At 39.1% G+C, this 24,123-nt stretch overlaps 1 protein-coding gene across 5 annotated transcripts in view; it reads left to right on the forward strand.

Annotated features, from left to right (window-relative positions):
- The window catches only part of ccser1 (coiled-coil serine-rich protein 1), a 109,324-nt gene that overhangs the window by 31,132 nt on the left and 54,069 nt on the right, over window positions 1-24,123 (forward strand). For all 5 annotated transcript variants that reach the window (XM_029510503.1, XM_029510502.1, XM_029510501.1 and 2 more), the window contains 3 exons: window positions 5,822-5,996; window positions 12,426-12,503; window positions 22,896-22,973. In XM_029510503.1, the coding sequence (XP_029366363.1) occupies window positions 5,822-5,996; window positions 12,426-12,503; window positions 22,896-22,973 (331 nt within the window). The remainder of the gene's footprint in view (window positions 1-5,821; window positions 5,997-12,425; window positions 12,504-22,895; window positions 22,974-24,123) is intronic.

Genomic DNA, 24,123 nt, shown 5'->3' on the forward strand with positions numbered 1-24,123 from the left:
CTAATTGACTCCTATCTCAGATTGCTATTCTCTGTACTCACACATATATAACCTGTTTAGAGGTGTGTGTGTGTGCAATTGCCTATGTGTGTGAGATAGAAAGAAAGAGACAGAGCGAGTTGTTAAAAAAAAAAAGAAATAGAGCGAGAGTGTCGAGCTATCGGCTCATGACAGTGAGAAGACAGATGACCCCGAGTAGAGAAACGGCCTCCATGCCTGTATAACATCTATCATCGCTGAACAGACTTGTCTTCAACTGTGCTTTTCACTTCCTTGTCTGTGTGTGTGTGTGTGTGCGTGTGTGAACACTCTTACAAGCATATGTGTGTGGTAATTACCTGCATATGAGGTTAATACTTAGCTGGGAAACAACTCTGTCTACTTGTAACTTGTAAATGCTTTATAATGGTCAAATAGACACACTCGTGCGCACACACACATATATATACATATACGCATATAGCACACAGCAGCTCAGAGGTCTTTGCTGACGCTGCTGCCACTGAAAAACCCATTTGGTTCTCACTTCTATTCGTCTCTCGGTGAAACTGGGTTTTCTTCTGTTTAACTGGTGTCCTGGACAATTTATTTTGGAAATGAAACTGCCGAAGGTAGATTTGAAGTCCAAAGTTCGAAGCACAGAAGGTATTAACATCAGTGGAGGAGAATAGCCCATTGCTCTGCTGCTATTCAAAGCATTATTCACTGCAATATTAAGGTATTGGCACAGTGCTGAGTTTAAAGTAACGCGGTGATCATTTCTAAACAATTCGGGATGAGCTGGATACCATGGTGCTTGTTGTAAAGGTTTTTGTGTTGCATTCCTTCCCCAAAACTTATATCTTTAATTTTACTGTGTACTTGCTGCATTGGCACTGACTATTGCCACAGCATACAACAAAATTTTGTTGAAATGAAGTTGCAGATTTTTACAGTTTGGAGATAAGGTTGGCTAATTTGTTGAAATAATAAAATTATCATTTCTTGTGCCATTTCTCCTGCTACAGACGGCCTGGCAACAGACCCAGAAATGACTGTGTGAGATTTGGTGGTATTTCCATTTTTTAAGAAAATATTGTGCACCGTTAAACAAATTTACAGCCCTCAGCTGTCCAGTTTAACTGGAAATATACAATTTTTAACTCCCTAAAACAGTGATGCTTTCCATAAGGACATCTTCATGATTATTTGTTTAAGCGAGCTGAGTGCTGTTTGATCCTTTCTCATACCTGTTTTCTTATCACTCGGTGGAGTGGATGTTCACCGTGTAGGTATAAGAGGAATCCAAACTTGAGTTCTGGCGAAAGCTAAATAAAACAGATGTAGTGTCAGGCTCAGAGAAATACAGAGAAAAAGATAGACAAAACAAACAAGAAAAGAAAATCAACTTTAAGGAGAGCAAAAAAAAGAAAAAACCTGCTTATGGCACTGAGCTCCATTGTGCCATTTGACACAAACTGTCAGAGAGAAGAATGCATGATCGATCATATTTCATTTATTTACACTCAATTCATCGTGTCAAGACAGAGCTGGACCAACAGAGGAATAAATTTAGAAAGTTCACCCCAACTTCACAGCCAAGAAGGAACAAAAGCTATAGTTTAGGAGGGAATAAAACACATATGGCTGCTTGAGAGACAGAGCTCACCTGTCCTCAAAAGACGAGAGGCTTCATCGACGTTTGTCTGAGATGCTCAGCAGAATGCCTGGGGGGACACCCAAGCCTTTGATACTGCTTTAGTTTACCGTAGAGGTTGTCAAGTTGGAGTTGGGGTTATAGAGACAGAAGACAAGGGCTCAGGCGAAGGGTGAGGTGGGAGGAGTGGATGAGGGAAGCGCAGGTGAACAAAGAAAAGTATCAAAGAGACGGGGTTAAAGATTGATGAACGGAGAGGGTGAGAGGGAGGGGTAGACAGAGAGAGGCGTGGTGGAGGACAGTGAAAATAAAAAAGAAGGGGCAGGATAGTGAACATGTGAGGAATTCGGGATCAGAGCAAATGATGGAGCAATTCAGCGTGACCTCTCCAGTGAAAAGTCTTTAGAGTGGCTTACATTGATCGATATTTTAGTGATATGGCCTTGTTTTGTTCAAAGAACATTTTTCCTTCTAATTTACTGTCAGCCTTAATGCTCCCTGCTGCTGTTTACTTGGTTATTTTTCTGGGGGAATGGGACACAAGGCATCTAATTTCCATTCACCTCCCCTTAAAATAGCTATCAGTCAAGGTGAATACAGTCTGTTGATGATAAAGAGCTCCTCATTTGTGTGATTATGTGAGCCTCTCCTTACTGCCGCTGCTCCCTTTTGCATTGCTCTTGATATGCAGACTGTGGGCTCGCAGGTTGGTTTTCAGACAGGATGCTGGTATTTCTCAACTCACCTTTCGAAAATGTCATAAAAAGGTGAAATACACAGTACCCCTATATACACTTCTGTCAAAATAGCATAACTTTTGCAGAGACAGGTTAATGCAGGATTTTGCTGAAACGTCTTTAATCAATTTGTTATAAGTTTCAGTTTTTTTAGTATCTGTACGTTTTATTTAATTTCCTAAATTGGCTGATGTGTAGTGTAGCTTTACAGACAATCAATCAGGGATGTCCATATTTCAATTTTATATTGTCCATCTCATTCCATGTAAAATATACTTTACAAGCAAATGGTAGCATATTATATAGCTAAGTTAATACTCTCCAACTGCATCAGGAATGTTTGCTTTTTTATGTCTGTGTTATAATTTAGATGTCTAAATGCTATTATAATATTTTGTATCACGGTAGAGGCCATCTTTACCAATTAACATGAAAAGTTTTATCATTCTGTGCTTATGAGAAAGGAATATAAACTTTTTGCTGCTAATCTACTCTTTCAGACCGCATTGGCCTTGAAGCTGGAGATTCACTGGGCTTTTGTTTTGTTCCCAGTTTTGACATTTGGAAAATCTCTTTGGGCCAAGTAAGAGTCATAATACACAATGTTATTGATCGAAAAAGCTGAATGTAGCTGCATTTTAATTGTTGTCAACTGGAAAAGGACACCGCTTTTTAAAGACTCAAGATTGAGGTTATTTTTACTAAAAGTCTAATACTGCTGATTATTGCCTTACCAGTGCTGTTGAATTTCAGTTGTGTAATTGAGTTCTTACCAGTGTTTTCATTGAAGCTGATCAAGCTGCATAGCTTGTTTCTTCACAGTTGTCACACCTATGACCACATCAGGGACAAGTTGAAAATAATACAACCTAGATTTAGTATCCTTCTACAATTACTACTGTGAAGAAAAAAATGCAAAATGTACACAACAACAATTGTCTTCCAAATGCCAATGACAACACTAAACTGCAAAAGCATCTTTACATACCATGTTGTTATCGCATAGTAGATATAGTTAATGATCCAAAATTAATTACCGACCTGTAAATCACAGCAGCTGATATACTGACATCATGTTATATTTGTATTTGCACAAAACTACCATAAAGTAAACTGCTCTATGATTTCTTAATGCATTGGACATTTCGTATGTGTGACTGGTCAGGTAAGACTTAACAGGCTGAATCAAAATATTAGTCACATAATTCTTCAATTGAATTCACACAACAGAAAGAGATCTTGGTCTTTGAGTGTGTTTTCATGGCAAGTGGAATTCAAAGTAGTCTTACATCAGTTAAAAAATATGCTTCTGGTGAAACTTCAACTCTAAAACTGGCACAACAAATGAAGTGGGCTCCGAGCGATGAGTGACTATGAAGACGGAGGTTTTAAAGATAAGGTCAGTGTTTGTAGTTGTGGTGGTTTTCTTCAGCTTCTGTATAGGCTGGAGGCCAGAGACAGATGAAGAATGTGGTGACACTTAAAAACCCTGACTCCTGCTGAAAGTTCCTCCAAATGGGTTTGAGGACAAAGAACCGGAAGACTATGCACCAGAGACCAGAGGCATACTTCTGTATGGGTCTGTTTACCGTTTAATTAACTGTTCTCAAACGGGACACATAATTAAAACAATGCTTTGGTTGAATTCCCAGTATTTGTGCTCATGTGTCTTAAACTGGCCCCGTACCGCCACTAAAATATCATGGCAGCACAGAGGAATAGAGAGTGACATCAGTTCAGAGGCTTGTTAATAACCAGGCCTTAAACACTGCTTTATCAACTTGTCTTTTTTTTTTTTGATGAGATTTAATCTCCCTTATATGTCAAGTGACCAGGAGCTCTGCTGCGCTAAAACTTTGAAAGCTTTATTTATTAAAAAGGTGTCGGATATCCCCCACCCCCCTGACCCCAAACACACACACACACTCACAGTCATTCACTGAGCAGCATGTAAAAAACTAATTTCATTTTTCCAGCAGAGTTTGTGAATGTGCAGTAATCAAAACACTGAATTATTGACAAGAGCATACATAGAGACAGAATCACACCACCACAACTGGCTATAATGATTCAAAGCTTTTGACAATGTAGTATCCTTTTAAGTTGATAATGATGATGAGACACTGGATTAGAAAATGGAGATATGAGCTTTGGCCCCTTTGATCTGAGTAAAGTAATGTGTATGCATCTTCACAAGCAATCATTTGAATATATATATATATATATATATATATATATTTAGATTTGTGGTGTTGGTTTTAAATACAAACATATAAATACTCAAGGGGAACCTGTGGAGCAGCTGCTGTGTACTGCAAGTGATGCAGGTTCTCAGAAATCTCTCTTCTGCCTATCTTTTTGTCTTTCTGTCTCTTTTACTCTTTTATCAAGTATTTTCACTTTGTTTTAGTTGGCAGGTTGTTTGTTTTTTGTTTTTGGGTTTTTTTTTTTGTGTTGGTCTTTGTTTTGTTTAGTTTTTTCTCTCGAAAGTGCAAGAATAAGATGTCAAAATCTTCACATTAATAGAGATGTAACTTTATAGTTTGCTGTGATTCTCCCCTTTATTTAAATTTTGGAGTGTGATTTGATGAAATTGTGTTCAAGTTTTGCTTGAATTGGTTGAAATTGGAAGCAAAAGGTTGGATTCATGAGGTTAGCGCATTTCTTTCCTCATGTCTCATACTCTTGTTTTTCTCTTACTGATTTTAGACTTTGAAACAATCCATTGTAATTGATTTTGCAATGAATGTTAGTCAGCATGGGGCCCTGGAATAGAAAAAAACTAGTAAGGCTTCTATACAAGTTAGACGAATTGACTGGTGTGTTTCTTTACTTTTTGTGTAGTAACATGTAGGGATTCAATAAATCCACAAGAATACAAAACAAACTTATAGCTCATACCTATATTGCAGTATTGTATATATTTTTTTCACCCCCAAGTTACTCTACACCAGCCTTCTATTTATTTACCCATCAAATAGCACATCCACTAATGCCCAAGGCATCCACAGAGGTGGTCACACCACAGTGAGGTCGGGGGAGTGACCTTATATTTGTAGCGTGTGTTGCCACCTTGTATGTGAAAACCGTTGCTGCACAATCATCTAATTATTTGCTAATGCCAATCAAGGCTTGGTGCTGAATGAGGCCTGTGGGTCAGACAGTAAATGTCACTGGTTTAGATTAAGTTTGTACATTTTTGGCAGCCCATGGGAATCTGGGAACTATTAGCATATTCAGAAGCTAGAGCAAGAAGAGGAAGACATTTTGACATTGTCTGTATCATCAAGAACATATAAAGGCAAGGATGACATTTTGTGAGTTGCCTGTGGAGAGCTGAGAGAGAACTATGACAATATATTACTCAGTGGTCAAGTTTCCACAATGACTCAAACTAACATTAAACTCTTTCTTTCCCACTTTTTTTCTTGGTCTTTCTCTCCTCCAGGGAGCCCAGCCGTCCCACCAGCTTGCTTCCAATGGACTGGAGCTCAGGGCTGGGTTTGGGGAGGGAAGAGGAGTCCTTGCCCCCGGGGCTGGAGGCCCTTCCACTCAGACTGATGCAGCAAGATTGTACTGCCGTCAAAACCCTGCTTTTAAGACTGAGACGGACTCTGCAGGAGGTGGGTTACTTGTATCCAAAAACAGGCAGAAGTGGGAAAACTTAACATTCAAATACATAAACTATAAAGAGGCAAATTTTATCACAGAGTTCCCTTATATTAAAATTACCCCCTACTGCATTTCATTGTCACAAAAAACATGAATAACACAGTTGAATAACTAGCTGAAATTCATTTCCCTCGCTATTTCCTTCGCACTATACTGACAGACCCTCCTCTGATCAAGTTATAAATGCATCAAATTGTCTTAAACCAGTAAGGCTAAGAGGTTAGAAAATAATACCAAACAATCTCATCTGGAACCAAAACAGTACAGGAATCCACTGACAAATTCTCCATCCCTTGTTTTAATCAGCTCTATTTCATCTCCGTGAAATCATCTCTAAGTGGATGCTTTTCCGCCTATAAAAGGTCTCTGTAATCACTTTGTCTTGTTAATTTAATCAGATTCTGTGTTTGGAGGAGGAAACTGGGAGTCTCTTTTGGGCATCATATTCTTTGTATGCACACAAACACATTAATCCTCCAGTTCTCGATGATCACTTGCTCTTCGAATGCTTGTGCCTGCTTCAAGTTTTACCTCAGGCTATGGGGCCATTTCAGTGTGAAGGTTGGGAAACCACTAAAATTACATCCACTCATTCAGAGAGGTTATTAGCTGTGACGGTCACTTAGTAAAGCACTGATTCGTTGCAATAGCTGTACAATGTTTAACTGTGATATGAGAACCATATCCATGCCACCCTTTGCAGTCTTTTTTGAGACCACCAGATTGTAAAACAAACAGATATTATCTCAGTGGTCATTAGCAATCTCTACCTGTTGTGTTTTTTTATTTTTTATTTTCCCATCCATCCAACTTCCACTTTTCCGCTTTTCTGTTTCCGGGTCGTGGTTGGTGCTGGGGCCAATCCCAGTCAACGTTCCAGGCGAGGGCGGGGTTCACCCTGGACAGGTTGCCAGGGCCAACACACAGAGACAGACAGAGACCAACAACCACTCACACTCACAGTCAAACAATTGCATGTTCTCCCTGTGTCACCGGGAGACACAGGGAGAACATGCAAACTTATGCAAACCAGGCTAGGTACCGAACCCGCGACCTTCTTACTGACAGCGCTAACCACTATGCTGCCGTGCTGCCCTGTTTTCTTTGTCTCCTTAACAAATACAACAGTATTATACAGACACAAAAACAAATACACAATAGATACGCAAAAGGTCACCAGATCTTCCCTAAGACTCCACCATTAGCGCCTCTAAACAGAGATCAAAGCCAGCTGCAGGGACCTGACTGCAAATTACAGTCTACAGTGGCATATGTCTGGTTATCTCCCTTTGTCTTTGCTGTTCATCTTTCTGTTTTCTCCTCCAAGGACCATGGTAACGAATAGAAATAAGACAGGAAAATGATAAAATAATAATTAGTAAAAGAGACATGAACAAGAGAACTGATAGAGAGACTAAGGGGGAAATGAAAGAGGGAGATTGAGGGTACAAGGCAGCAGAACATGAATATGAAAGACAAGATGCTTTACCCTCTTTGCTCATGCTGTTGTGTCATTAACTTGCAAATTTTGTTGATTTTCATCATCAGATGTAATCCATTCTGTTGCTAGGAGAGGTGACTTGGTGTGTCTGAATGCCTCCCATTTTATTTGCTTGACCTTCAGGTGTTGAAGCCCAAATCTTCCTTAACTTGTAGCTGCTATCTCCTGTCCTCTCCTCTCCTTTCCATGTAGTCTAATCCAACTGTTTTGAAACCAAGCAATGAAGTCCAAAAGCCAGATAGCTCCTCAATCTTCTTCATTTGTTTTACTGTCACAGTCACACCACAGCCAAAACCACTAAATAGTTTCAAAGACTATCTATCAAAAACTATTGTTTATATAATAGCATGCTTGAATAACTCAAGATGACGAAAAAAAATTTAAATGTGAAGGTTGAAATTTATGTTCTGCAAAACAGCCATTTCCCCTGATTTTAAACAAATGCAATGAATTTAGCAAATGAAACAGCAGTGACTGAGCTACAGTTTCCATAGAAACATCGCCAAGTGAGAGGCATCTTCTTGCAAAACTCATACAATATACCCTTTCAACTGCATTACGCATTAGACAGTTTTACCTTGACAGACCTTGTCGGTAATATTTAAAAAGCATTGTTGTTAACTGAGACAGAAAACACAACAGAAGAAATTTACAATATAGAAAGTAACAAAACAAGTTTTTCAAATTTAAGTATAGAAATTACAGAGCTGTGGATCATCACAAAGACATCCATGCGCAACAGGCCAGAGAGTTCATCACATCTTATAATTTCCTTTGTGCAACACGAGCGATGCAGGCTTGAGCTACGCTTATTTTTTCTTTCAGTCATTTATCCTGCTGGTTACGCAGCAGATCATTGCTAAAACATGCATGTCCATGTGCGCATTAATGTTGTCAACAAAGGCGATCCTAATTTGCCAGTGTCGGCAATGAAATGTAGACTGTGATGCTCACATTAATTGTAGCCCATATTGTTTGTGGTCATGGTTGTGCAATACCCGCACATGCACTGCCAGACCCTGTTAGTTTGTGCTTTTGCAGCCCCTCAAGCTGTTGCAGTGACTCTTAGCCCTGAGGCAGCTGCTTAACTTGTGACAACAGCTCATTCTTGCTGCCGACACATTGTTATAAGGAAAGCGGCGTGGATGATAAAATGTAGGTTATTCAGTGTATATCAGGAAGTGGCATTCCCTTCTGCAGTCATTGTTAACACCAGTTTTTGGAAAGAAGATGAATCACGTTAGCCAATACGCCACCCATCAGTATCTTAAACTCTTGCACCTAAATTCAGGGTCTGTGTGTAGGACGGAGACAAGTTTTAGCTTGACACAAGAACTGCTGAAGCCCATACTAAAAAGAAAACTTTTAAAAGCACCAAAGTTGAGGTGGTATTTGCAATTACTCACCCTTTATTTACCAGAGTACTCTATAAATTCCATGACTATATGTTGTTAATGGTGCTGCCCACTTTTAAAAGCCAAATATTAATTAACTGTATTAATGAAATAGAGCATGTATGTATCTTGAGTGATTTGAAGATTTTCATTTCTTCATTTAACTGATGTGTGAATGTGATTAAAGGGGTGTATTAAGCTACAAAACCTGCTTTCTTTTCTTAGGCCATTCATCATCTTTAGACATTTAGCTTCTGGGTAGTGCAAGTCATTAAATCCAGAGCTCTCAGCCAGCTTTTCCCATTCTTAAATCTGAAAGGCTTTTTACTGAACCACATCTAATTGTGGGGACAGTTGTGTGTTAAGGCCTGTGGGACAGAGGTGACCTTAAAGAGAATGAGTATGCATTAGAGAGAGAGAGAGAGAGAGGGGATGTCAGTGAGTGTTCACCTCCCTCTCTCTACATAGGGAAAGGCATTGATCACCGATGACACATTGAGGGCCTGACGCCATAGCACACCTATAATTCTGATAGGGAGGTATGCTTCTTTAAAAGGTCAGCCAAACCAATAAAACATCAAGTTTAAGCTGTGCAAAGCTTTTTCATGTGCTACCTTCAAAATTTGAACGTGGGCCAAAAATGGGCCAAAATTATCAGGATTTTAGGCAAAAAAATCCCCTTTTAGGACATATTGATTGGAAGTATGGGCATTTCTCTCAAACAATAGAGGGGCTGGCTTGCATATAAATCTGCAAAAGGGCAGCAGATGGTGAGAAATATACCTCATCAGAAAAGCAAATGTGTGAAACAAGTAGTTCATACTTTCCTTGTTCCTGGTGTCTTTGTCATGTATCTTGTTGTGTCCTCCTTGTGTGTCCTGTTATGTCCTTGCCATGCAGCAGGAGAAGACGTTATCCTCTCCTGTTTTTCCATCTGTCCTATCAGGCGCCCTCAGAGATGACATAGAAATCAGCTTCAGCTTTTTTAAAGAACTGTGCATTTGTGTATGTATGTCTCCTAGTGGGTGTCTGCATGTTACAGCATGTGCAGTTAAATACATGCACTGTACTTTTTTTTTGAGGGGGGGGGGGGGCAGCACGGTGGCAGAGAGTAGTCCACGCTGCTGCCCCACATTAAGAAGGTTGCGGGTTCGGTTACCGGCCTGGGGCCTTTCTGCAAAGAGTTTGCATGTTCTCCTGCATGGGCTTCCTGCCACCATCCAAAGACATCACGTTTAGGTAAACTAGTGACTACAAATTGTCTGTAGGTCTGAATGTGAGTGGTTTTACGTCTCTGTTTGTCTGCCCTGCAATGGTCCTGCAATGGACTGGTAACCCCGCCCTTGCCCCGCCCACGCCTAATGCAAGCTGGAATTGACTCCAGCACCCCCTGCGACCCAGAAACAGATACGTGGTTGAAGTTTAATGAATACATACAGGAAACATAAAATACAAATCCAACCATACAAACAATAACATAGATGTATATCAAACAAAACAAAACATACAATGTGACAGCAGTGTGTATTATTATATATCTATTACACAGCATTGTACGGTATTGGATACGTTACCACTACGTAATAATCACCATTAATGAATAAAATAAAGAAATGGTCATAAAGTAGAATAAAGGGAATAGCAGTAGTACAATTTGACAACTATAATGCTTTCAAAAATGTTAATACAATTATGACAATAATACTGCAATTATCTCTATAATAATTGTGATCAGGATAATATTGATAATATATTGATATATTGATAGCAACCACAGCTATACAGAGGGAGGGTGGAGAGGAAGGGGATGAGAAAGGTAGAAAAAAGGGGACAAAAAAAAGATTCAAGTTGAGTAGATTTGTAGGATGCCTTGGGCCCCCGCAGCGCTGCACAGGACCGGACCGGAGGAACCCACAGCCATCAACAGTCCCGGCCATCTCCCTGTCCCTGGACCCCCAGGACCACATGTGGCACAGCCCCCCTGCCTTATGTCTATATTTTGTTTTGCATTTACTCGTAATGTTTTCTTTGTTTGTTTGTTTTGTTTCTAATTTATATATAATTTGTTTAAGTTTTTGAAATGATGGAGGGAGGTGGTTTGATGGGGATCATTGAAAACAGGTAGTTCATCCTGCGTAAAATGGACATTCTGACTATTGACATTCTGCCTATGAGAGAGATATTGTAAGTTGTCATCTATTGTTTTGAGAAGTGGGTTGAATTTGAGATTGGCTGATTCCAACAGTTTGGTGGAGAGGTGTATTCCTAAACGTGTGATATTACCAGTGTGCATAGTGATATGAAGAGTTGGGGCTGCCACATCTGAGCTATTGGGGCCCACTCTCTTTTGAAATATTCATTCAATTCAGGGTCTTCAAGAGGCGTTGAAACGCCATCTGGTTTGTAAATATGGTTTGTATTGAAGATGAAGGAGACACAAGTCAGTGTTTTAATTGCCATCTACATTTCTGTAGATTGGTGGTTTTGACTGTTGGCTGGTTTATTAGATCTGTCTAAAGAAGGATTCATGACTGAATTGAGGGGTCAGTCAGATTGAGTGAGTAGAGAGGTGATAAAGGTGTTGAATAAGGATGGGTCGTCATTGTTCGGGACATAGATAGATGCATTGGGAACTGGGATGTTCTGATTGTGATGTTTATTATGATAAATCGTCCGTCTGGATCTTTGATAGTATTATTGTGGGTAAATTGCATATTTCTGTGTGTTAAGGGGGCTATGCCTCTTTGCGTACAGCTGAAATGAGCTGAAAAGATTTGATTGAATTGTGTAGTGTGTAACTTATGGTGATCAGATTCAGATGTATGAGTTTCCTGTAAAAGACAAATGTCTGCTTTCAGATTTCATTATGTGGTTGAATACTTAACTTGTGTGTGTGTGTGTGTGTGTGTGTGTGTGCGCTCTGGAGCCCCTTTTAGCTGCCCCCGCTGTCTCTCAGAGTCAAAATTATGAGTTGGATTAGAGCTGGCATTAGAGAACACAAGAAACAAAGAAGAAACAACATACAGATGTGTTTGTACAGCAATTTAGCCAACTTTAATGTAGCTAACCAGTCTACAGTTTTTCTGAAACAAAGGTGCCTCCAATCTAGTTTAAAACATGAAATGTAATATCAGTGTGCAGATGTTCTATAACAACAAATTTCTATGAAAACATTTTGCTGCTTGATTCAGCATCTGTCCTGACAAAAGTACTTTATCACAACTTGGTCTATTTTCTAACAGAATGTGCTGCTGAACGTGATTGATGATTAATGCTTTTGAAAGTATTGTTTGACATTAAAATGAAGTTGAAAGAAATCTGTGTTCTTGTCTTCATTGTGTTAAAAAAACAGAAGAAGAATTTCAACAGAGACTGGTCCAATAAAATTCTTTCTGCATATCTCTTGTTTATCAGCTGCACTCTAAATCTATATAACAAATCTAATTTTGATGTTATTTTCCTATTTGTTTGTTTGTTTCTTGCAGAGCACAGAGACGAGTCCTGCCAGCAGCCTCCAATCTCTACCCATTAGCCCCTGCAGTGAGAAATCTCTTCCATTTAAGGTAACTTATTAGAGATCAGTCTGTGTCTGTTTGCATATTAACACGACTGCCGTTGTGTGTGAGAAGGGGACCTACTTTCACTGCTGAGTAAGTCACTCTGGCCAATGTCTGGACAAATATCTGTCTTGCACCTTAACATCCATACTTTTGCCTTTGTGTCTAAGTGATTGATTATATTAGCGTTTAAAGCTGGACAGACACTGAATGGATTCAGCTGTGTTGTAGTCGGGAATTGCTTTCTGCCACGTAATATTAGAACTGGGCCAATATTTGCCACATCAGTCTGTGTTTGACTTGCACTGTGATGGGGTCACAACGCCTGATTGATTGCCAGAACGATCAACGATCTGCTTCTCAAACTTTTTGATGGATTTCTGACACACCTGTAGTATTTTACTTATTAAATTTTAGCTTTTAGACTGCGGCGATACAAAAGTTAACTTAGCTATGGAGCACACAGATCATGATATATCTTCTAGCCATCTGTATAGCAAACCCCGGCCGGAATAATGTACAGATGTTTAGAAGCCTTTATTTATGTTTGGCCATCATCCTTATTTTTGAACACAAATTTCTCCATCCTTCTCCTTTCTTCCTTTACAGAGCTGATGAATAGATAAATAAAACAAAATAAGCTCTTGCAACACAAATAAAAATAACAATACGTTGTTCCCAACTCCTGCTAGGTGCTTATCATCTAAAGATACATCCTTCCGTAGAAAAGCTGTGCTTTATGACTGTACCATTTACCATATGCTCAGAATTGATGTGAAGAAAACGTGGGTACCACTACTTTAGCCTGAAGAGCGCCAAAATAAAAGAATGCAGGAAGAGAACACCTTATTAATAGAAACCCTGAAAAAGTCACTTACAGTCTGTGGCACTTTATTTGACTCTTTTGTTCTTGCTTTTCATTCAAATTAGACCTGCACAAAGTAACAGAGGATTTTCTTTCTTTTTGTCAGCACTATTAAGGACATAATTTTCCCAATTCAGTGAAAGTCATTGGCTTCTTGATGGACAATGTTAAGTGTTAGGTGCCAATTTTGTGTGTAGTGTAGCGTAAAAGATGGGATCTGGTAGTGCAGAAGATGGATAAAGCATCTGATGAGAATTATCACGATATACAAGATGAATGTAAATGCACAGTGACTGTCCAGCCTGTTCTTGTGTAGTTAAAAATGGACACTGGGCAACATTTACTCACACTCAATACTGACATACACTTGGCCACCTAGTGTAATTCAAAGAACGCAGCAGTCTGTCTGCGATCAAAAATATGAAAATGAATATTCGTTTGACCTATGTGCCTCTTTGAGCTTTACTGGACAATTACCAGCTTTTTTTTCCTTGCCAGCTTAAATGAATGGCGAAGAGATCAAATAGAAAGAAGCAAGTGGAACAGAAAGGAAGACTGAGAGGGAGAAGAAAAGGGCAATGCAGAAAGGAGAGAAGCAAAAAGAGTAATAAAAAACAAAATAGATGGGGATAAATTGAATGAGAAAGGGGCAAAGTGCTTTGCTTGCTTTGACGGGCCCCAGACCCCCTCTGTCAGCCCAGTCCATCATAGCCCTGCGATCTAGATGAGATTTATTGCTTTGCAGGGAGTGTGTGTGTCAGAGCTTGTGCTCAACTATGTATGTGTGAGCAGGGTTTAAGTTTACCCAGGGAAAGCTTTCGCCAAGCTTTTTCTGGGATTTATTTGGGTGACAGTGGAGTTCTCGTTAGACAGTTACGGGAAAACGCAGCAGTGGAAACTCCAGAGCTCTTTTTATGCTTTGTTGCTGGCCACAGTCGTGGAAAGACACATTATCCGTCCTCCTGTCCCATTCAGATGTATGAAATATCTCATTAGGAATTTTTTTCACAGTCGGCATAAGGCTGAAGAAGGTGTTAATGATCAGACGTTCAAGGATGTCCTAACCTCAAAAAAGACATTTTTAACTAAACAATTTGTATGGTGTGATGCAATTCAACACAAATGTCCAAAAGAATAAAATGATAAAGTGATGACATTTTATATCTTAAAGGTCAAAAGTCAGTTTCACCCTGACATCTGACATTTGATGATCATGATCATTCATGATCATGATTATTTCAGTAAGAGCTTCAGTACTCAACTCAACTCAAAAAAAAAAAACTATATACTGTAATCTACATTACATGTATCAAAGGAGTCTGGACAGATTTGAATGTAATCCTCAACTTGGCTGGCTTTGAGATGTAAAGAAGTGGTTAACGTCTTTTTAATGAATAGCACTTAATCAGATTGAAAGTTAAATACTTTGGCTCCTTTTCATACATGTATGTACAGAACTCATATATATATATATATATATATATATATATATATATATATATATATATAAATACAACCCATTATAATATAACAGTAAATCATGGCCTGTATGACTGTGCTGTCTGGTTGCCTGTAAATATTCCTGTCCAGTGGGTGTTTTACATATTAGCGAAACTAAGCAGTTCTCTGTGTACAATGTGCCACTTTGTCTTTGTTTTTGTGCATTTATTTATGTATATGTGTGTGTGTGTGTGTGTGTGTGTGAGAGAGAGAGAGAGAGAAAGAGGGAGGGTGTTTGTGTGAATGTGTGCCCTCTTTATTGACCTACATGGAGCATCAGTGGCAGTTCGATGATAAGGAAAAGTTAAAAATGTGCTGTGGGAGACAGAATTAAGCAAGCAACTCCGTCTGAAAGTATTTCATTCAGAGTTGTATGGATGGTAGGGTGCTGTTGGTGTAGTCGGGAGAGTGCATGCCCCATAAACAGGCGGCTGCAATGGTTTGGTCTGGTGTCATTTGCTGCATGTCACTCCCCATTCAATCACCACCATTTCTCGTCACTCTTCAAACAGTCCTATCAGAAAAGACCACAAAAAAATCTTAAAAAAAAAAAAAAAGTTGTGTGGATGAATTATCTTTTTTTTTTATCTTAGAGAGAGGAAATAGCCAAAATATGCACTGGTGACCTGTCCAGGGTGTACCCCACCCTCGCTCAGTGTGGCCTGTCATTGGCTCCAGCACCCTCTGCAATGCTGAAACGGATAAGCGGTAGAAGATGAATGAATAAATGAGTGAAATGGCCAAAATATTTCACCTATAGGGAGAAATGAATTTGACAGCAAAGGAAAAATATTGAGTCATACAGATTGATCTCAAGGTTGAAATTTCTCTCTCTGGATAAAGTTGACTGTGTTGCCACAGTCCATATATTGAAAGTTTACAATGTTTCTCTTTCTAGGTATTACAGTCATACAAGAAATCAATGCCTTATTTTTATCACATGTTTTGTTCAGGGACTGCAATAAAAGCTTAACAGTAAAATTGAAACATAAACAGAAAAGAGTTGAAGCAGTAAAATTGTAAAATTGGTTTGACCTGACCATTGATACGTTTTTGATTGTATCTGTAATGAAGAACTGAGAATACTCAGAAAAGTCCATCTATGTCGTTGGCAAGAACGCAGTGCAGAGGAAAAAAAAAGTGAAGATTTGAGTTTACGGTTTGTCTCACTTACTTGTTTGATACAAAGCAAGTTGTGTACCAGATTGTTAAAACGTTTGTACACCAGACTTTTTTGAAGAGGAGACACCAGATGGCATTCAGTTTTAAGTCAAACTGAGCAAGCGCCTTGGTCATAAACAGCGAGCAAGTCATTTCTTTATTCCAACATTAAGATTGATATACATGTGCGCGTTTATGATATATATAAAGCACACACACACACACACACATATATATGTACAGAAGGTGGGAGGCAAAGGCTAACCTTTGAGCTGGAGGCACAGACAAGAAAGAGGACATATTGCATGAGAAGAATGAGGAAATAGGTGCAATGCTGAGAATAGGACATTGTTCTACTTGACTGTAAGTTAGACTGAAGAGAGGGGAGAAAGGCTGAGGGAAAATGTAGAAACTATCTTAGAGGTACACACAAAAGAACTTCTTTCATTTGGATGATGTTAAGTTATAGGCAACTCAGTAGAAATGATTATAGGTGTGTAATAGAGGTGAGAGAGCAAGAAAGAGGTAAGAATTAGAAATGGAGTTTGGTAGGGATAGGGGGAAGATAGGGTGAGAAAAGAAGGAGAGAGGGTGAGGGAGGGGTGAGACGAGGAGATTTTGTCCTGACACTCCAGAAAATGACTCTGTGGGTATAAAAATAATCTACGGTAGCCACCTGAGAGACTGCAGTGTCACAGTGCGCCCTAGTTTAATTTAGACCCAACGCATGTGACATGATTTTTAGAAGATTTTGTCCCAGTTAAAGTGTTCTACTGTATTTCAGAAGACTGAAGTGAAGAATCTCACTTGAGTTGTTGCTGGAGGTATCCAGAACAATGCTGGATAAAAAAAAAGGAAGAAAAAAGTCGAGGACAGCAATTTTTGAACCAAATTAATTGACATTTGTGTACATTCACCTTTGCTCATCAACATAGTTGAGGAACTTCTTTTTATAGCCAAACATTTATCATTGTGTCACATGCTGCATAATTAGAAATTAAAAATGTATAATTATAATGACTACAAATTTATTATTGCAGGTTGTTCTCTACACCATGGCTACAATATTAGAGGGTTCAAAGAATACATTTGCATTATAAACATCATTAACAGTCATGTACATGACTTCAAAATATGCAGTGCAAGAAAATGTATACTATACAGCAGAAACACAAAACAGACAGCCAGATTTATCCCTCTATTTCTCTGTCTACATTGTCTTTTTTTGTTTGTTTGTTTGTTTGTTTGTTTGTTTTTTGGCTCTCTGAGTTTGGAAAACGTTTTCTCCAAATACTCTTTCTGCATGTTTTGTGGGCTTCACAGTAACAACAAGGATAGCCACTTTCCCATGCACACTATCACAAACTGAAGTGCTTTCATGTGTGAAAGAAAGGGAGAAGTGATCGAAACAGTAAAATCTCTGAAGAAGGAAAAACTCAGGCGTTACTTTACTCTGAACATGAGGTTTCTAGGTTTCCACCACTTTTTTTTACCTTGACAACACGAGCTGCCGATGTCAGCTTTTCAGACATTTCGTGGTAAACACAGACGTCCTGTAATCTTTGTTGCTGCAGATGTTTGAGCTGTCCACTTTAATATTTCAGATTGGATTGAGCTCAAATATGTACAGATGAATTTTAGAAGTTACCACTTCCTATTTGTCTAGATTTCACAACCTCAACACCACACCTGTAAGGAAGCCAATCAGAGGAAAGTCAGTTTTTAGGGAAGGGGGGCCTTAAAAAGGCCAGAGATAAAATAGTCTGTTTCAGTCAGGGGTGAGCCTGCTTACCTGTCAGGATGACTAAACTATAACTCACGCAAAGCTACTCCATGGATCACCAGAATGGCAATTATAGAGTTAAAAATTAACATAATAGATTAACAGGAGGAAAATGAGGGGGAAATTTACATCTGAAATTGTTCTTCCTGACAAAACCTATGACAGTCTGGCCCAAAGTCATTTTAGTGTGATCTACCGCATTAGGCCAATCCTTGCATTTTTTTCCTCTTTCTCAACCCTGTCAATTGCTACTAACAGTTGCCTTTCATTCCTCCATGTGTTGAGTTAACTGCCCCACCCGGGGCAACTTCAGAACCAAACAGCTGTGTTTCTCAAATAACAAGCCATGACACCAGCTGATAAGAGGAACATGATTCATGGGTTGTGGTTTTGCTAACACAAATTCATATAAACACGTATGTCAGTTATTTGTACACACACGTACGTGTGTGTGTTTTGAATGTATATTTTGCTTTGATTTTTCATGTATTATTGAATATTCTCAGCAAGACATTTTTATAAACATCTAAATTGCTCCAGAAGGCAAATAAAAGCCTGGTCAGTGATGTTTTTGTTTTTTTTTTTTTTCTTTCTTTCTTGCTTTCTTTCAAAAGACTCAGTGAAGATAGACAATTAACACCACTCAGGGACTGAATCTGAAGCTGGCTGTGTGTTAGATCTAAGCCATAGCTAAAGCCTATCTTTCCAGCCAGCCGCTCTCCGTTTAATGGCTTACTTTATCATTGATGCATGCGTGGGTTCCTGTCTCTGCAACATGAAAAACAATATTTCACAGCCTTTAATTAACCTGTAACTACATTATACTGTATAGAGAATGTCTTGGTGATACCTGCAGACATGAGGCAACTCAGTGGCTCTTGCTCTGTTCCAGGATGTCTCGGCAGGTGACATCTCTTTTCTACTTCAAACAGCGTAAATATTATAGAAGCAGTTTGACAGGTCACCTAACTGTCTCTGCTCGACCTGTCATCTTTACTGCCTTTTTAGGTACTAAGGACAGCCAGAGAAAGCTATAGTGTCCATGACTGCTTCTGCAGTAGACACCATGTCCTTTGGTTGTAAAGGTGCATTGCAGTGTCACTTTATTGTGTAGAGCATGTGTTGAGATGGAAAGAAAAGTTTGTTTTCAAAGCTGCTGACTCACACTTGAATTGATAATGACCTGTGTTTTATATTGTCCTGACAGCTGAGATAATTCAATAAGACAAGGGACAGAGGTCACACTTTTTATTATACATTGTTGAAGGGTTGATATGATGTATCTGTAATAACGAAAGACAAATTTTTATCATATCCAGGTTTCATTTGCCTTGAGTCACCCATATTGTATCACTGTCTGTAATCAGCTCTTCTCCATACATCATATCAAAAACAGCCCTTTGTATTCATGTTTAGGGCGGATGGCTTTTTGGTGCTTTGGTACCAGCAGCATTTGTGCTAATGGATGTAAATTCAACAGAGGGATTCATGAATAATTTTTTGGTTTTCTGCGTGAGCCGTTGCTGCATCATACCAACATCTTTGTGTTGTTTCCCTCTTCTTTCAATATGTATGAAGTTGGCCGGAGACATGATTATTTTTCAGCTATCTTGACTTTCTTATAGTAGTTTTTTAAATTAGTTGACGACCACATTGATCCCTGCCTGTAGTGCATGTGTGAGTTATTTGGCCTCTTGGTCCTTTGGTCTTTTATTATTATTATTTTTTTATATTTTTGTAGCCAAGTATTATTTGCTCATATTCAGCCTACATTAAAAAACCAAAGGGGACTGAGCATATGATTTAGCTGGCAGAAACACTGGAACTGTTTCTCTTTGAGCTAAAGATTTGTAGATGTTACTGAGAGACCTTTAAAAGCAGCTCAAAGCCCATTTTTCATGATCGCCCTTTATTATTTGGAGTTTTGTTTTATTTTGCCTATACATTTTAAACTATTTTTGATATTTGCTTCAAACATTTTATCGTCCTGGTATTTATGTGTATTTGTTTGTGTTTTGCCAACCTGTTCTCCAATTTAAAGAAAGGGTCATATGAAAGGGAAAAGTAGTGAGGTAGTAGTAAACAACCCTCCCTTAAATGTGTTTGTCAAAATAAGGTTAGCAAAAAATGAATAGTTTTTGTTAAGAAGGACAATGTAATTCATTTCCATCCCCTCTTCGACTGACTGCAGATTATAAGCACAGAATGGCCTCAACCTTTATCCAAAATCACATAAAGTGGATGCACTCCAAAACTTTTCATCAGATTTATCCCCTGTGAGGCTATTTTAATCACATTAGAGATAAATTCACATGCCCCGCTTTTCTCTCCCAGCCCTTTCCATTCATTTTTCCTTGAAAAATTTGTTTGAGTGCAACCTGATGGGCTACTCAATGCATTTCTCAGTTTAGTCTAAATTATATTAATAGCTCCCTCTTTTTAAATATTTTTAGAGGTTTCACATGATTGGGCTGCTCAGCAGTGGAGGTAAAAGCTAATGTATATTTTTAATTGTATGTCCAGCCCCTTGACATTGAACTTTGCATGGCATAGTTGAAGTACATCATTATTATTGTTCTGAAAGCTTATTTCTTCTTTCTTCACTCTTTTACGCTGTTTATACTCAACGAATAAACAAACCACATAAATTAGTAATGTTTGCATGGATCAGGTCATGAGCCCATTTTAGGCACAACCCCAAGCAGTGTCACACTCACAGGGCACAGAAGTGTACACTCCCTGCAGTTCAATCCTGTTTGGGATAGAGTCATTTTAGTGACTGACTAATGTAGTTATTGTCACATTATGTTATTCTCCAATTCACAACCTCTTGAGACCTGACAATTCATTCTTGTCCTCTGTACAGTAGTGGACATTAGTTTTTGCTTGATTCCTCTAATACTTTCGGACGCACCTGACACAGAGATAAAAATTTGATATAAAAATTTTATGTTTGACATCAATGATGTCTTGTTGTCCACTGCAGTGCATGTGTTATAATTTTTTTATAAAGTTTAAAATTTTTTTCTTTTCTTCGAAGTGTGTTCTTTACCACCAACACACTTAATTTATCAGCAAAAAGTAAAAATGAAAACATGTCCTGGCGGTAGGGTTAAGGTATCCCTGTTGTCTATTAAGAGTGCATTCTGATTCAACACCACTGAGTTTGTTTTTGTTATTACTTTTTCTATTTCCTGGTGTGAAAGTTTTTCTTTGGCAGGTTTTATCATCATGGGAGCATTTAGCAAAACTTTTAGCTTTGTCTACCTTGATCATTATTTTTAACCAAGATTGAACACATCCTCAGGATTAATTCGATCTTTTTAAATAAGAAAGCCCGAAAAGAAAATTGAAATAATATCTTTATTTAGATATAGATCTTTTTTATATTGGCCTGTGTACCTCCTTGAATTGGTAACACATGGTCTCTATATTTGTATGTTAGTGAGGATGGAAAGTGTTTGGCATAAATGTGAGGACAATATATCACATTTATTCAGAAACACCAAGTATTTCATCATGGTTATGCTGTTATACGTCAGCTGATGTCCTTGTCAGATGTTCAACACACACATGCACACACACATCCCTTGATGGAAAAGTCAAGTTGGTGTCAGGTTAGCTGCCTGCATTTGCAACAGAAAGGTCATTTAAAGGACGGTGCTGTAACTATATGGCTCCCTGTGGTCTTCTCCTGACTTCCTGTCTGTCCTTTAGCTAGATGGCTCCCCACAGTTCTAGACCATCATGTGCAGCCTCAGGGCCTCTCTGTCCTCTTCCTCTCTATATCACTGTCCCCCTTCCCTCATGTTTCCCCCTCATTTTCCTCCTGTTATCTTGCTCTTCCCTTGCTCTCTCTCTCTCTCCTGCTTTTATGTCCTTGAACAAGTAATGGCCATCTGTATGCCATTTCATTCAAACTATCCTATTACAGATTTTCTTTCATTTCCTCACTTTTTCCTTTTCTTCTCTCCCTCTCTCTGTGTCATTCTTGGTCCACATTTTAACATAAACTTACATAAACATAAACAACAACGTAAACGTTGAGTGCCCATCTAGAGTCCAGCAACATAAATTATTTTCAGGTGAGATTCTCAAGCATTTTGGCTTTGCCACAGTACACCCGAGGTCCAAAGATGACTGAGCCAAAATCAATTTGGCTCATCTACATTTTGCTCCCTAACAGAACTTCCATCCATCTATCTTCTACCGCTTTTTCCGTTTCTGGGTGGCTGGAGCCAATCCCAGCCAACCCTGGACAGATCACCACTCCATCACAGGGCCAACACAGAGACAGATGGGGACAAACAACCACTCATTCTCACATTCAGACCTACGGTCAATTTAGAGTCACCTGGACATGCATGTCTTTGGAGGGTGGGAGGAAACCAGAGCACGCGGAGAAAGGACCCAGGCTGGGAACCGAACCCACGACCTACTTGTTGTGGGGCAACAACACTAACAACTACGCCGGGTTTACATGTGGATACATTTGAGGAACTACTTAAATAAACATCAGAATTAAAGCCACAAGCACAAATACGTCAGAATCATCAAACAAATTTCATGAACGATATTTTTAGAACCATGTATGATTTCTTTCTTTTGCTATGATGTATTGCTGTTTTGAAAGGTGCAATGAGAATAAAGTTATTTTATTAGTATCATTATTCTGGTCCGTCCTCTGTCTATGCTACTCCTCTCCTTCTTCCCCATATTAATGTCCCTTGACAGCACAAGGTCATTTTAAAGTGCTGTGTGCTCTGGGGTGCTGCCATGGGATACACAAAGTTTATCACTGAGATGTAGAGTGAGGACGAGATCACCATGCTACAGAATGCCTCACATGACAACTTTATTACATGTATGCACACTAGACCAGCTAAAAATACACTCATAAATCCACATAAAACACTAACAAACACACATAAACATTAATGGAACAGCCACACATTCAAACACACAGACATCCTTGTATGTTGTCATCCTCTATGTATTATGTTTTTGGGAACGTGTTCTCTTGATAATACATTGCTGCCTGCAGTGTCCTGAGTAATGTGTAACATGGTGTCTTGTTGTTTGTGTTTAGGATCCTGGCAGAGAAGAGGCCTTACTGCAGCAACTGAGGGAGAAAGACGAACTCATTCTCAGACTCCAGAGTGAACTGGTAAGACACACATGCTTTGTGTATAATAATGGCCATTTCTGGGTTCTGAAATGAATGTAGCCCAAAACATTTAGAGTTGATGCCCTGTGGATAAAAAATTGTGTTTAGTTATTGAATTTTGTGTGTGAACATTAATCACTAGGAAATATTGACTGTGAGGAAGCATTTTGAAAGCAAGTTGTCCCAGATAAGTGCCAGGCAGCATTTGTTTCCAATCAGCCAGGTATGTCAAGCAGCTCAATATTTAACCGAACATAATCTTTAAATGTAATATCAGAAGATACTGTTAACACAAATTTAATACGGTGAAAGTCCATTTCTGATTGTATTGTTGTTTGCACAGACTTAATAGACTCAATAGTTGCACAGGCCAAAGGAAGCATTGGGAGAAATCATGGTGTGCCACTCAATAAAGGTCTTATCTGACCTGTGTCATTCATTCACTGACAGCATGATGCATTTGCAGACTGAACTCGCGTAATCAACCATCACCGGTGTGACCCGGGCTGTGCAGTCAGTTTGGTGGGAGGGAAAATTTGCTCCGGCTCACGTTGGGTGCTGGAGTCAATCCCAGCTCACACTGTGTGCCAGTCCATCACAGGGCCAACACACAGAGACAGACAGAGACCAGCAACCACTCACACTCAGACCTACAGACAATTTAAAGTCACCAGTTAACCTAAACAAGATGTCTTTGTACGGGGAGGGGAAACCCACGAGACACAGGGAGAACATACAAACTCCACACGGAAAGGCCCCAGGAACCGAACCCGCAACCTTCATACTGTGGGGCGACAGTGCTAACTACTACATTTAGAAATTACCACTAAAGGAGGCTGAAAACCAACGACACATCACACACACCAGGCAAGAGAGAGTAGGAGAGTGGGACTGTGATAGAGAAGCCACTGGTAAATGCAAAACAAAAGAAACTAGCCTGCAGAGCATGTAAAAGAGCAGAAAAGCAACAACTGAGACCATATGCTGTTTGACTTCGGAAAAAAATACAGAGTTTCTGTCTACCACAAGTTATGGGGGATTTCATTTTAAAAAGGTTATAGGAAGTGTTAAGTTTGTAATAACTAATTATATTTATGAACCGTAAAGCTCCCCTGTGACGATGGAAACAACATTGAAAGTGTTGGCTCCA

Source organism: Echeneis naucrates, chromosome 9, assembly GCF_900963305.1.
Source record: "Echeneis naucrates chromosome 9, fEcheNa1.1, whole genome shotgun sequence".
NCBI classification, from domain to species: Eukaryota; Metazoa; Chordata; class Actinopteri; order Carangiformes; family Echeneidae; genus Echeneis; species Echeneis naucrates.